General features: G+C 44.0%; 1 protein-coding gene across 3 annotated transcripts in view; it reads left to right on the forward strand.

Moving 5' to 3' along the window:
* Nucleotides 1-13298, forward strand: part of DPP8 (dipeptidyl peptidase 8) — a 53905-nt gene that overhangs the window by 27435 nt on the left and 13172 nt on the right. For all 3 annotated transcript variants that reach the window (XM_044979304.1, XM_044979306.1, XM_044979305.1), the window contains exons 8-15: nt 668-796; nt 1840-1901; nt 2200-2300; nt 4273-4450; nt 6184-6343; nt 8996-9075; nt 12052-12204; nt 12694-12829. In XM_044979304.1, the coding sequence (XP_044835239.1) occupies nt 668-796; nt 1840-1901; nt 2200-2300; nt 4273-4450; nt 6184-6343; nt 8996-9075; nt 12052-12204; nt 12694-12829 (999 nt within the window). The remainder of the gene's footprint in view (nt 1-667; nt 797-1839; nt 1902-2199; nt 2301-4272; nt 4451-6183; nt 6344-8995; nt 9076-12051; nt 12205-12693; nt 12830-13298) is intronic.

Below are 13298 nucleotides of genomic sequence, written 5' to 3' on the forward strand. Positions count from 1 at the left end.
ACATCTAATCCTTATTTTGATAATGCGAACACACAGATAGGCAAGACTGGTTTCTGGCTATACGTTTGTCAGTGCTCGATCAGGCCTGGGGCCTGGGCATGAGCTGGCATGTGGTCTGCCAGTGTCAGACATTCTCTAGAAATTGTGTGGAAATGACTCCAGTGCCACTGCCTAATTTCACTTCCTGCTTCTCAGCCCACTTTCCGGTATGATCCTCTGTTTGTAACCTTGCAGCAGTTTGCTTTTTAATGCATGATGCCCCAGACAAAACCATGATTTCAGAGTGGGAGATAAGCTCTTAAGGAATGAAGATTTGCTTGTAGACAAGTGTCCCTATAGTAATATTGGAGAAAAGAACAAAGGGAGGGAAGTACATACAATATATAGCCGAGAGGCTAATCTCTCTCTTTTTCATGAGAGGTCAGCTCATGCTCTGGACACGTAGCCTGGAAAGAAGAGATTTTTACTAACCCACCTGATAACAGCATTTGTAAGAGATTCAAGATTGTGTGGTGTAGTGAAAGGTCAAATACAGTTTACTGGATAGTTGGAGCATGTGGTATATGATATAGCTTCCCCACTAGTATCCAAAGGAACAGTATTGCTGTGTATGATACATATACTATTACAGCTCTGCTGAATGTGAAATGTACTTGTTCCTTTCTAGCTGTCACTGGAGGCAAAATTCTTAGGATTCTTTATGAAGAAAATGATGAGTCAGAGGTGGAAATTATTCACGTCACATCCCCCATGCTGGAGACCAGGAGGACGGATTCCTTTAGATATCCCAAAACAGGTGAGACCATTGCTGTCTTCTCTCCTCTTTCCCTCGTCTCATCGCCTGGGACGCTCTCGTATTCCTCTTGTTTTATGGTAATCCCCACCCTAGCCTCCAAAGACAAGGTTGTATGAATGATGCTGCCTGTGTGGCTCCTTAATTGACTGCTGTGCTTGTGGACTGAATATGTCTCAGGAAGCAGCCTCCACGGAGGTCAGACTACTCACTTGCAGCCATGCTAGCTTTCCAGCCACAATGTGGTGTAGGTCCTAAGTTCACTGCTGAACCTAGGCCTCTTGTGAGTTGGCAACACACTGCTATGTCTTCCCTCTTTTGGAGCTGCTCTCATATGTTTATCTGACTGTGTGGCATTGTTTCTCTTGGCAGTATCTCAGTGCGAACTCTGCAGAGTGATCACACGTGTTTCACTGAGGGTTTTGTATTTAGCTGCTGGCAGTGCATTAGTGATGTGGCATGGAGGTTAGGAGCGTTAGGTGCTCCTGGGCACTCTCCAGGACCAGACACTTTCTGCTTAGAGTCTGGGCCACAGACTTTGTGTGCTCCTGACCCAATATTACAGCCAGTGGGCCTGTCACTGCCCTTGGAATAGTAAGAGTATCCAGAGTCGGAATATCCAGCAGCCAGGCTTGGGTTTTTACAGATGGTGTATTGCAGCAGGAGGGTGGGAAAGGAGCACTGTGATCTTTGGAAGTGGGTAGGCAGAACTGACACAGAAGCATGCCGAGAGCTAACTTACAACTGCATGTGAAGATCATGCTGCAAGTCTAAACAGGTCAACACCTGTTCTGGAGAGCTGCTGCCTCCTCCTCTCTCTAAATCTCAGATGTGTCTGTTACTTTCCTTGACCCGAATTCATGCCCTCCACAGACAGCACATTTAAGATAATCAGCTGAAGAGCATTCTGTTCTTCTTTTTTTTTCAGTTCTATATGAGCTGAATTTCGGAATTATTCGGAACATTATGGGTATGTCCTCCTGGAGGCAAACACATTGTCTGTTGCACAGTTTGTGTGTGACTGCTAATGCCTGTCTGTTTTACAGGTACAGCAAATCCAAAGGTCACTTTCAAGATGTCTGAAATAACAGTTGATGCTGAAGGAAGAGTAAGTTTTAAGGTTCATTTATTTCCATTCATTAATTTGACATTTATGACTTTTTATTTAATTAGTATCTCATGTTAAAGCAAACAGACTTCTTTGATGTGCGATTGTCAAAATTGTTTATCTGTGGATCAGTGTTTCAAACGGGATAGGTCCACTCTAGTGTCAGATACCTGGTGTGTGTGTGTGTGTGTGTGTGTGTGTGTGTATGTACGTACGTACGTACGTACACACTTACATTCACACACTGTAACTTGGTGAGGTTATTTCAGTATCACTGAATTGCTGTCTTCTTCAACAGATTGCAGCTGTCGTGGATAAAGAACTCGTGCAGCCATTTGAGATCCTGTTTGAAGGAGTCGAGTATATTGCGAGAGCTGGGTGGACTCCAGAAGGAAAATAGTGCGTATGTTAAACCTGTCTCTGCTTACAGGGGTTGGGGTGAGATGGTTAGAAATGGACTCTTCTGGGCTCTGTCTTTCCCTCTGGCCTAAGCCTACTCTTGTTTATGCATCGCTCCACCTTGGTTTGAGAGAAGGGGATGGGAGCACATCTTCAAAATCAAAGAGAGTCAAATCAATCTCTGGTACTTATCTGACTCCATCACCATAGTAGCTGAGCATTGCACAGTCTTTTCCATGTATTTATCCTCCCAAGCAATGTTCTCTCGGATTCTTTTTCAATCCATGTGCGGAATGAATTTTGTTACGTGCACCAATATGGATATCATGTGCAGATGTGCACTGCCAGTAGAAACAAAAACCCTAAATATAATATGTATTTTTTAATAAGTTACCATAGGGATAATTGCTCCAGCCAAGTTACCATAGGGATAATTGCTCCAGCCAGGACAGGTTAGGCATTTTAGAACTCACTACTCAATTAAATTTAAGCAGAAGAGAGAAATAAACTGATGAAACACACAGACCAGTAAAAAACTAAAATAATAGCACTTTGAAAGAATACAGTGACTGAGAATATATGTGCCTTGCAGGAAGTACCAAAAAGTAACAACAGTAACACAAATATGTGTTGAGAGGACAGTGTGTGTGTATATGTGTGAGAGACACAGAGACCGTGTGTGTGCTGGCTGCTGGGGAAGTCTGAGAGACCATACGCTGTCTCTTTAAGCACAGCAGCACTCACCAGAAGGCTTGTTCAGACCGCAGCAGCTGCCAGAAGCACCGTCCTGCTCCTGAGCCCTGTCTCCCCACCCCCGCTCTGTGGAGATGGGGTACCTGGGTGGCAGGAGGGTGACACCCTGACATCAGCAGCCCCCTCTTCTCTGTACAGCAAGCAGGAGGGTCCTGGGAGCAGCTGGCCAGGGGCTTCAAGGCAGGAGCAATGTGGCTGCAGAGCAGTGGGGGGCGGGGCACCTGAACACATGTCGCTGAATGTGTGCTGCTTTGCTAATCAAATGTGTGCACTTGATTGACTCTTGGGCGGCCATGTGGCTTAGAGGGAACCCAGCTCCCAATCCCTCTGGGAGGCAGGGCAGCGATGATATCCCCATTTACAGATGGGGAATTGAGTGTTAGAGAGACTGAGTGACTTGCCCAGGGTCACAGAGGCAGTCTGTGGAAGTGGAGAGAATCAAACACAGGGCTCCCAAGTTCTAGGTTAGCACCTTAACCACTGGGCCATGGTTGCTGACCAAACGCATTGGCCAGAAACCCCACTGTAAGTGCTAACTACATTTGCATGAAACCCTAAAGACAAGATGGTGCAGTGTTTCTAACTCACAAGAATTGTACTTATCCTACCTCTTGGATCAAAAGCTGACATTCTCCTTTTAACATTTTTTTAACATGGAAGAAATACAGGAGCCTGCTTCCTGTGTTGGTTGGCTTTCTGCAGAAATGTTAACAAGGCTACATGGGTAACTATCAACAGGCTGATTGGATCTGCTGGAGAGGACACTGTTGAGCCATTTCAGCTTCAGAATAATTTTTTTAAGCATCCAAGAAGACTAGAAATATCTTTACAAGTGGCTTTTAAATTTCAGTTTACAAACTGCAGCTTCCACCTTCCCTTTAGATTTTTCTTTTCTTTGCTCCTATTTCCACATTTTGCCCTAAGCAGAATCCAAATCTGGTAACATTTGAGCCAGTTGAGCTTTTGAAACCACAGGGTTTGAGTGGGCAAAACTAGTTCTTTTACCCCTACTTCAGAGCTGACGTGATTCTTTGAAATGCTAGAGGGAAAATTTGTTTTACCTGGCCAAAGTTAAAAGCATCTTCTAACTGGATCTGAAATTGACCATTCTTGATGCCACCAAAATGCTTGGTGTTATTGAGTCAAATACAATTCTCTCAGCTGTCTAATACTTAGGAAAAAATACACTCATAATTATTAATATTTTTTTCTGCAATAGTGCCTGGTCCATCTTGCTGGATCGCTCCCAAACACGGCTACAGATAGTGTTGGTCTCTCCTGCATTATTTATCGCAGTAGAAGATGATGCTATGGAAAGACAGAAACTAATAGACGCTGTGCCTGACTCTGTCACGCCACTTATTATTTATGAAGAAACAACAGACATCTGGATAAATGTAAGAATTTTATTTTTAGACTCTTCAACAGTATGTAGTTATGGGCATTATTTGTCGCACTCTTAATGGCATTGATATTATTTGCGCTACTGTAGTGCCTAGAGGGTGCAATCTGGATAAAGGTCTCCATTGTGGTAGGTGCTTTACAGACACACAGGAAGACAGTCCCTGCCTTGAAGAGCTTGCAGTGTATACCAAATGTAGAGCAACCAGGAAAAGGTTAGGAAAGCAGAGAGGGCAAATGATGTCCAAATTCATGTGGCAGAGTTTAGATTAGAACCCATCCAGCACCCAGTCTATTAGACTACATTAGCTGTCAGCTTTGCATTAGATTAGACTCAGGCTCCTTAAGATCTCCTTAGATCTGTCACTGACAGCAGATTCCGACAGACTGATGCTTGCTATTGGAGCACAGAATATTTTCTAGAATTAAGCACAAAACCAAAGAGCCCACATGATTATCCTAATCACAACTATCTAAAACCGTCCTTTTACCTAAAACAGAGTTATGTCCCTCAGTATCTATTAATCACATTGAAAAATTCTCTATTCACAGTGCTTCACCCTCTTACCTCTGTAAGGTTTGCTAATTGGGGCTGTCCTATATAATATGCTTACACTTGTACTACAATCTGTAGAACCTCGCAGTGTGAAATGTATGAGAGTTTCTGGAGCATTAGTGCAACACCATAAAAAGGGAGCTGCTTACAGCATTGCAGCAGTATGGCACAGATGTAAAACTGATCTCCCTAAATGCCATCTTCTTGGAACGATCTACTCACAGTAGGACTTGGAAACATCACACACTGCTTACAATTAGATCATTCAGCAGTGATCATGCTCTCTAACAGGGCATTTTAATGAACACTTTGTATATAGCTGTATTCTCTTTGTGGTCATAAAATGAGACTTGCAATGTATCAAGATGTGTTTCTCTCGCTCGCTCAGGGGCTGAGAGCTGTACCAGTGGCCGTATAGTCTCTTTTTTTTTCCCCCCAGCGTGCTAATTGTTTTCCCACTGTGGTTCATACAGTTCAGCTGAAACCATGTGAATGCTCCTTCTCTCCATGTACCTAAAATTACCATCCCCCAGAGGGCAAGCAAAAGGTGACTAACACCAGATCACCATTCTTTTCTGAAATAACCTTTCCCTTCCAGGGTCTGCCTTGCAGACTTCAAAATAAGAGGCCATTGAATATGGAACTTCTCTGCAGCTAGCGTTCTGTCAGAGGCTGCCCATCTTCCTCTGCAGAACCCTCCAACTGCCTCCTGATCTGAGCAAGGGACTGCAGGGAAGAAAGAACTTGGTAGAGTTTTTTCTGTGGGCTGGCACTAAAGGAGTGGGATGGTGACAAGGACAGGGGAAAGCAAGACAGCGAGTGAAGACACTGGCTGGGCTTGCACGGCCCATGTGGCTAATGTACACGGCAATCTGCAAGGTAATCCATTGCAGGAGTGGTTCTCAAATTATGGGTTGTAGGTGGTTTTTGGAGCCCTTCCATCTGCTCTCCAGAATGAGACCCCTTGAATGAGTGTGTGGGGATAGGCCCCAGAGAGGATCTTTCTGCCCAGAGTGGTCCATAGAATGAAGTTGAGAGAACCCCTACACTACAGTATAACATGCATCTCCTGCACCTGTCTGTGCCGGATCAGAGAGAAGTAATATTGCACAGGGACTCCATTGTGGTCCAAGTCCTATCGATAGCCATGAACAAACTGCTTTGTTTCTGCAGATCCATGATATCTTCCACGTTTTCCCTCAAATCCGCCAAGACGAGATAGAGTTTATTTTCGCCTCTGAATGTCAAACGGGGTTCCGGCACTTGTACAAAATCACCTCGGTTTTGAAGGAGAGCAGATACAAGCGATCATGTGGAGGTCTCCCTGCTCCAAGTAAGCAATACCACGATCTCTCTTTAATTGGGCACTTGCCATCGAATATTGGTGAAGTAACTGCAGCCTCTTCAGAGGGCGGGACAGATCTCTTCCTCCCTCCCTAGTGTAGCCTGGCCCCCATATAGCAAAGTTTTGAAGCATGTACATCATAATCATAATAATCCCTAGCTTTTATATAGCACTAGTCTCATTGACATCACTGGGACTGCTCACTGGCTCAGCATTGCCTGTATGCTTGTAGCAGGAGGAAGGATGGATGGCACAGATAATTCTATATTCTGTACGTAACGGGCTTCATTTTAATCATGGTTCTTCTTAATTAACAAAGGGGGAGATTTTTCAGAGGCACAGATGGGAATTAAGTGCCCACATCCCAGCCCGAAGTGAGAAATGTGCTCTGTTGGCTTTTTTTTGGTCAAGATAAATGATGGGCTTATTGACATGCTGTCCTGGTCTTGCAGATTAACCAGTCTAGTAGTGATGTGGGTCATGTCCAATGAGAAATAAACTGCGTGAAATCTGGGGTCTCCAAGTAGTAAAGCTCTTTGGTGTACAGAACTGTGTATGGACTGTTGGCATGTAACGTGTAAAAATAACAGTCTCCTCTCTGCCTCTAGGCATAGATTGCAATATAGAGATTTAAAGTAAAGAGCACACACTTACCGCACTGTAGAAAGATGTGCCTTGGGTTTCATGCCTAGAAGTATTCGATATCTGATTGGGGCCAAAAATTGGCCTGTTTTTAGGGTGGGGAAGGGAATAAAGACCACACCACTATACCCAGTGTGCTGGCCCTAACAAAGACTTAGTGCTGTTCATAGTGCTGTGTCTATTATAGCTGCTGCTTGGACAGATGCTAACTGAACGTCAGGAACCATTAAGAAAGGGATAGATAATAAGATAGAAAATACCATAATGCCCCTATATAAATCCATGGTATGCCCACACCTGTAATACTGGTGTGCAGTTCTGGTCACCCCATCTCAAAAAAGCTATATTAGAATTGGAAAAAGTTCAGAGAAGGGCAACAGAAACGATTAGGGGTTTGGAATGGTTTCCATGTGAGGAGAGATTACTAAGACTGAGACTGTTCAGCTTGGAAAAGCGACGACTAAGAGAGGATATGGTAGAGGTCTATAAAATCATGAGTGGTGTGGAGAAAGTGATTAGAGAAATGCTATTTATCCCATTAGATAACACAAGAACCAGTGGTCACCCAGTGAAATTAACAGGCAGCAGGTGTAAAACAAACAAAAGGAAGTATTTCTTCATGCAACGCACAGTCAACCTGTGGTGCTCGTTGCCAGGGGATGTTGTGAAGGCCTAACATATAACTGGGTTGAAAAAAGAATTAGATGCGTTCATGGAGGATAGGTCCCCACATGGCTATTAGCCAAGATACTCTGGGTGTCCCTGAGCTCCGGACTGCTAGAAGCTGGGGCTGGACAACAGGAGACGGATCACTCAATAATTGCCTGTTCTGCTCATTCCCTCTGAGGCACCTGGCATTGGCTACTGTCAGTAGACAGGATCCTGGGCTAGATGGGCCATTGGTCTGACCCAGTGTGGCCATTCTTAAGTTCTTATGGCAGAGAAATTAACAGAAGAAGAATACTGGCAGCTGCTTCAAATGGAAACACAGGAACACTCAGTTTAAATAAAATAAAGTTGCTTGCAAGGTTAGGTCAAACTTTGGCCCTAGTCAGGTGTACAATACAGTTCTGTACAGAACCCTTGCACATCTTGCTACACGGTGTATTCTTTCAGTTAAACTCCTATATTGCAATCTCTGCCTGGAGGCAATTAGGATATTATTGATCTATTTGCTATGTGAGGACAGCATGCTCAGTCCTGCATACTAAAGAAAGATGCATCTAATTTTACTAATAGCATCCCAGTGTCAGGCAGTTGATTTTTTTTCAGAAGGTAAAATCCCCTTTTGAAATAAAACTCATTATTCCTATAGTGGTTAAAAACCTAGTGCTGTTCTTTCTGGTACTAAACCTAGTACTGTTCTGTCTATTGGTCTGTCTAGCCTGACTTCCTACCTCTGACAATGGTGAATAGCTGATGTTTCTGAGGAAGGCAAGATTTCCATTTAACATAAAGCTGTGTGTAATGTTCTTGGGGAAATTAGAAAACCTTGACATTTCAGAGTTTTACTCTTCCATTTGATTTTTGCAAAATCCTTCGACTTTGCAGCTTCACTCAAAATAGAACTTATTTTTGAATGAAAGTGAACTGACCTGTTAAAAAATGGTGCTATTTTTTTCCAACAAAATCCCTCATTTTCAACACCTTACCCTTACCAATTCCATAGATCAGGTTTCACATATTTCAGCGCAAAACCTGCCTTTTTGTGCAAGTGTGGTGGGAAAGGGAAACATCCAAGGTTGCAGAACGAGATAGGGAGAAACTGTTGAATTGAGAATTCTTTGCTATTTTTTCCATATGTCAGTGATCTCTTCCTGGAACACTCCAGCCAGCTGTGTAATGCTGCGCTCGAGAGTGGCAGGGGTGTGATTCTTTCCCAACCCCCGTTTGTGACTAGGTTAAAGCAAGCAAAGCCTGAAAGGTGAAATTCTATTTGTAAGGCTTTGTTGTGATGGAAAAGTATAAAATCTCTAATTGTATGTGTCTTGTTTATAGGTGACTTCAAGTGTCCCATCAAAGAGGAATTAGCAGTTACCAGTGGAGAATGGGAAGTACTTGGTAGACATGGTTCCAATGTACGTCCCTTTATTTTACTTGAATGAAGATCTGTATCTGTAGGATACGTCGTCAGGCCTATGTGATAGCCTGGGTTAAACTCTGGGTTATATAACAAACAAAATTAGTTGGGTCCTAAAGTCCCTCGTGGTTATCTTGCCAGACTATACAGCTACCCTCTTCTGACTAGAGAGGGAGCCAGTCAGGGCTAAGGAACAGCCAGGGCACGTAGTGGTGAGGATCTAGATAGAATGGTAGAGCTGTATGGAGGACGCCTCAGTTTGTCTGGGGTTACGCAGGGCTATAGGATCATGATGATCCCTTCTGGCCTTAAAACCTGTGAATTCGATCTTGGCGTTGTGCCTGCCAGAGCATCTCACTAAATGGGAACTGGCTCTGGGCACAATCTGGGGACTTTCTTCTTAGGGGAATGACCTCTCTCGTGCTGAAGGTTACACACTTGGTTCTGGAGGCTGGGGAGAAGGCGCAGGCTGGACACTCCTCATGTAGCTCTGCTCCTGGTGTCTTGGCCATGCATCCCACCCTTTGTGAGAGAAGAGAAGTGCCCATATTGTAGTTTCTGTGAAGGGCAGGATTGCTGAGAAAAGGAAAAGCTGCCTGGAATGGCTTGAAGTCTTTCAGCTGTCTAGGCTCATGCTGTGACCTTGCTGTTTGCTGAATAAAAAGTGCTATTCACAAACTCAATAATTTCACCCCCATAATCAGACCTTTCACATCAGAAAACTAACATGGAAATCCATATATATGATGCAGTAGAGATGCAAGAGATTGTAGGTAATCTGGAAACTGAGTCACCCTTCTCTCATGCATGGGATGCCTCTTGAGGTCAGGTTTGGGGCAATATCGAGAAACCTGCCCAAGCTGTATTCATTCTGGGTTAAACTCACCCCTGTGCAAAGAGCCAGCGCGAGGGCTGTGCTCCACATCTGTCCACCTTTCAGGACTAGGCACCACTCTTGGGCTACTAAAGCCCAATGGAAGGCTGTGGGTGGAGGGTAGGCCTTGTGTGGACAGTCTGCCTAGGGAGAATAGTACCCTGGTGAATTAATAGAGGAACTGGGTCTCCAGTCAAGCCACTGCTTTAAGTACAAAAGTGGGGGTGATTGATTGGTTCAACTGGTGAGCAGAACATAAGAATGGGCCATACTGGGTCAGACCAAAGATCCATTTAGCCCAGTATCCTGTCTACTGACAGTGGCCAATGCCAGGTGCCCCAGAGGGAGTGAACCTAACAGGTAATGATCAAGTGATCTCTCTCCTTCTGTCCATCTCCACCCTCTGACAAACAGAGGCTAGGGACACCATTCCTTACCCATCCTGGCCAATAGCTATTAATGGACTTAACCTCCATGAATTTATCCAGTTCTCTTTTAAAAGAAGTAGCCAGTGCTGCTTTGCTTTTAATGTTAGCAAAGGTGCTGCTTGTCCTCTTAGCTCATTATTTAACTTGCCATTCCAGCCCTGAGTCTCTGGTTCGATAATGGAGATGAGCAGCACAGAGAGGCATCTTTAGCTGATGATTTCCTTTGCTTTGTGCTCTTTGTTTCTCAAGAGTTTTCCACTGTCTAGTAAAGAGGTTCATAATGAAGTATGGACCTGCAGGGAGGTGGAAGGGGGAGAGAAATAGCACTGCAAGTAGATGGAAGGAAAATTTCCAAGCATCTCAGGAGCAGTAGGATGGAAGGGCTGAAGCCCCAGCATCCAGCTGCTGTCCTGTATCGGAGGACTCTTTTTTTTTTTTTTTTTTTTTCAAAGGGATTAACACACACCTGGGCAGCACTGCTCCCTTTTCAGCTTTCGCCTCTTCTTTCTCCTTTTTATGCAGGCCCAATATTCGTGTTTCCAGGTCCATTTTTGAGGTTTTGCATTGAATTCCTCCTGCTGGGATAAAATACACACTACTTTTATAATCCCTTCTTTTTTTTAAATGTTAAAGAACTCGAGTGAGCAATGTCTGTGGTTACTCAGCTCTGACCACGTTTCTCTGTTATCTAAAAAAAATAAACCATGCGAGTGAGAACACTGAAATGAGTTGAGTAGAGCTGCAATGCCTGCAGTTTACGTAAGGGATGGCAATCTTGGTACCGCAACAATTTCTGTTTGGAGACCATTTTTGCTGCAATTGGTGGCTGGGCCTCTAAGAAAAAATATAAAACCACTCATTAAAATCAGTAGCTGTACGCTAGGGTTGGGGGGTAGCAAATGTCGTGCCTGTTTTTGAAAAAGGTATATGGGGTGATCATGGGTATTATAGGTCAATCAGCTTTACTTGAGCACCAGGGAAATTGGTTGAAATAATTACTAAAAATAGTTACAGTACACCTGGATTAGCATGAGTCGTGGTCTAACCAGCTTGGCTTCTGTAAAAGAAAACAGTTCTCTGAATTACTAGAATTCTTTGAGTGTCAATAAAATAGTGGATCTGAGAGAATCCATTGCTTGGACCTTCAAAAGGCCTTTGATAGAGGCCCTTCTAAGAGATTATTAAGGAAGCCAAGTAGTCGTGGGGTGAGAGATGAACTGTCATGGATCAGAAGCTCTTACTGTTACATAGTCAAAGAGTAGGAAAAAATGGTCAATTTGTACCATGGCAAAAAGTTGAGACAGGTGCCCCCATGGTTTCATGCTGGGGCTGCTGTTTGTAACATATATTTATTAATAATCTGGGAAAGGGAGTGAACAGTGAATTGGGGAAACTTACAGGTGACACAGAATTATTTAGGATAATCAAGACCAGAGAAAACAAGGAAAATCAGAGGGACCTGGGAGACCAGGTAGCAAATGAAATTTAGTGTTGACATATGCAAAGTTGTGTGTATTGGAAGGGCTAATTTGAACTAGCTCTGTCCATTGCTGGGCTCTAAATTAACTGTAACCACCTGGGGAGGTGGGGGCAGAGTCCTGGGCATCATTGTGCGGGTAGCTCAGTGATTTGGCTGGTACAAACTGAGGTTGTGTTTGGGTTCTTTTGGCAGATCCGTGTGGATGAAGCAAAGAAACTGGTGTATTTTGAAGGCACAAAGGATTCCCCTTTAGAGCATCACCTGTACGTCGTTAGCTACGAGAATCCCGGAGAGGTGAAGCGGCTGACGGACCGTAGTTACTCTCATGCCTGCTCCGTTAGTCAGGTATCTGTATTCTGTGGGACTCTCTTTTAGGAAAGAGCTGGGCCTGGTGGTTTTTGGCATGCCTTGCACTAGCTGTGTTCAAATATATAGAAGTTGGCTTCAGCTTTTTTTAAATCTGTTATAAAACCGTGGGTGCAGGGATGGGCATATATTAGCAACTACAGAAACCTGACCTCTCGGTGTGCAAACTGGCGAATGGCATGAATCTGTGCCAACTTGCAGACATGGACTAATGCCACCGCTAATTTTGCAGGTGCATTTTTCAGTGTCTGGCAGAACATTTGGAATATTAACACCATTGTGGCTACTATGCTGCCTGTAACTAAGTAAAACTACAGCCCCTAAGACTATCTCCTCTCTCACAAGAGCTGGAACTCCCAATTTTTATTTGATCTGAGCTTCTTCAGAGAGCTCTAAGTGCAAAAGTAAAGGAGCTTTGGGCTCGTGTTTCTTCACTGTGTTCAAGAAAATATTGTCATCTCTGTGTAGGACTGTGACATGTTCATCAGTAAATTCAGTAACCAGAAGAACCCGCACTGTGTGTCACTGTACAGGCTGACTGGTTCTGAAGATGATGTTGCTCACAGAACGAAGGAATTCTGGGCCACCATTCTAGATTCGGCAGGTAATAACTTCAGCTCTCCTTTACGGTTCTGCCTCAGAGATTCCCAATCAAGACTTCTACATGTTTGTTGTAGTATCAGTACTCTGTGGTCCTCTTCATGAACTAGATCATGCTGCTCTTACTCGTGTGGGAATATGTGACGAGTAAGGATTGCTGGATTGGCCTTTGGTTTTGTGTTGACGTCTGGAGGGGGTAGCTGGCCACAGTATTCGAGTCTGTTATAAGCTTGAATGTATTGCTGGGCCTTATCAACAAAACACTGGTCTTTTTGTAAGTGATGTTCCAAACCATTTGAAAGGTACAGGGCTAATAGGACATGTACTTGGAAAACTCTTAGATTTGAAGGGGGTGTCCCCACCAGTTTTGTACCTTTGTGGTGGCCAAAGGCTGCTTTTTATTTTGGAGCTTGTTGCAGATAATGATGTGCAGAGTTAGCTCCTGGGCTGGTTAACAGTGTCCATGGCCAAGT

The sequence above is a fragment of the Mauremys mutica genome, chromosome 11 (assembly GCF_020497125.1).
Source record: "Mauremys mutica isolate MM-2020 ecotype Southern chromosome 11, ASM2049712v1, whole genome shotgun sequence".
NCBI classification, from domain to species: Eukaryota; Metazoa; Chordata; order Testudines; family Geoemydidae; genus Mauremys; species Mauremys mutica.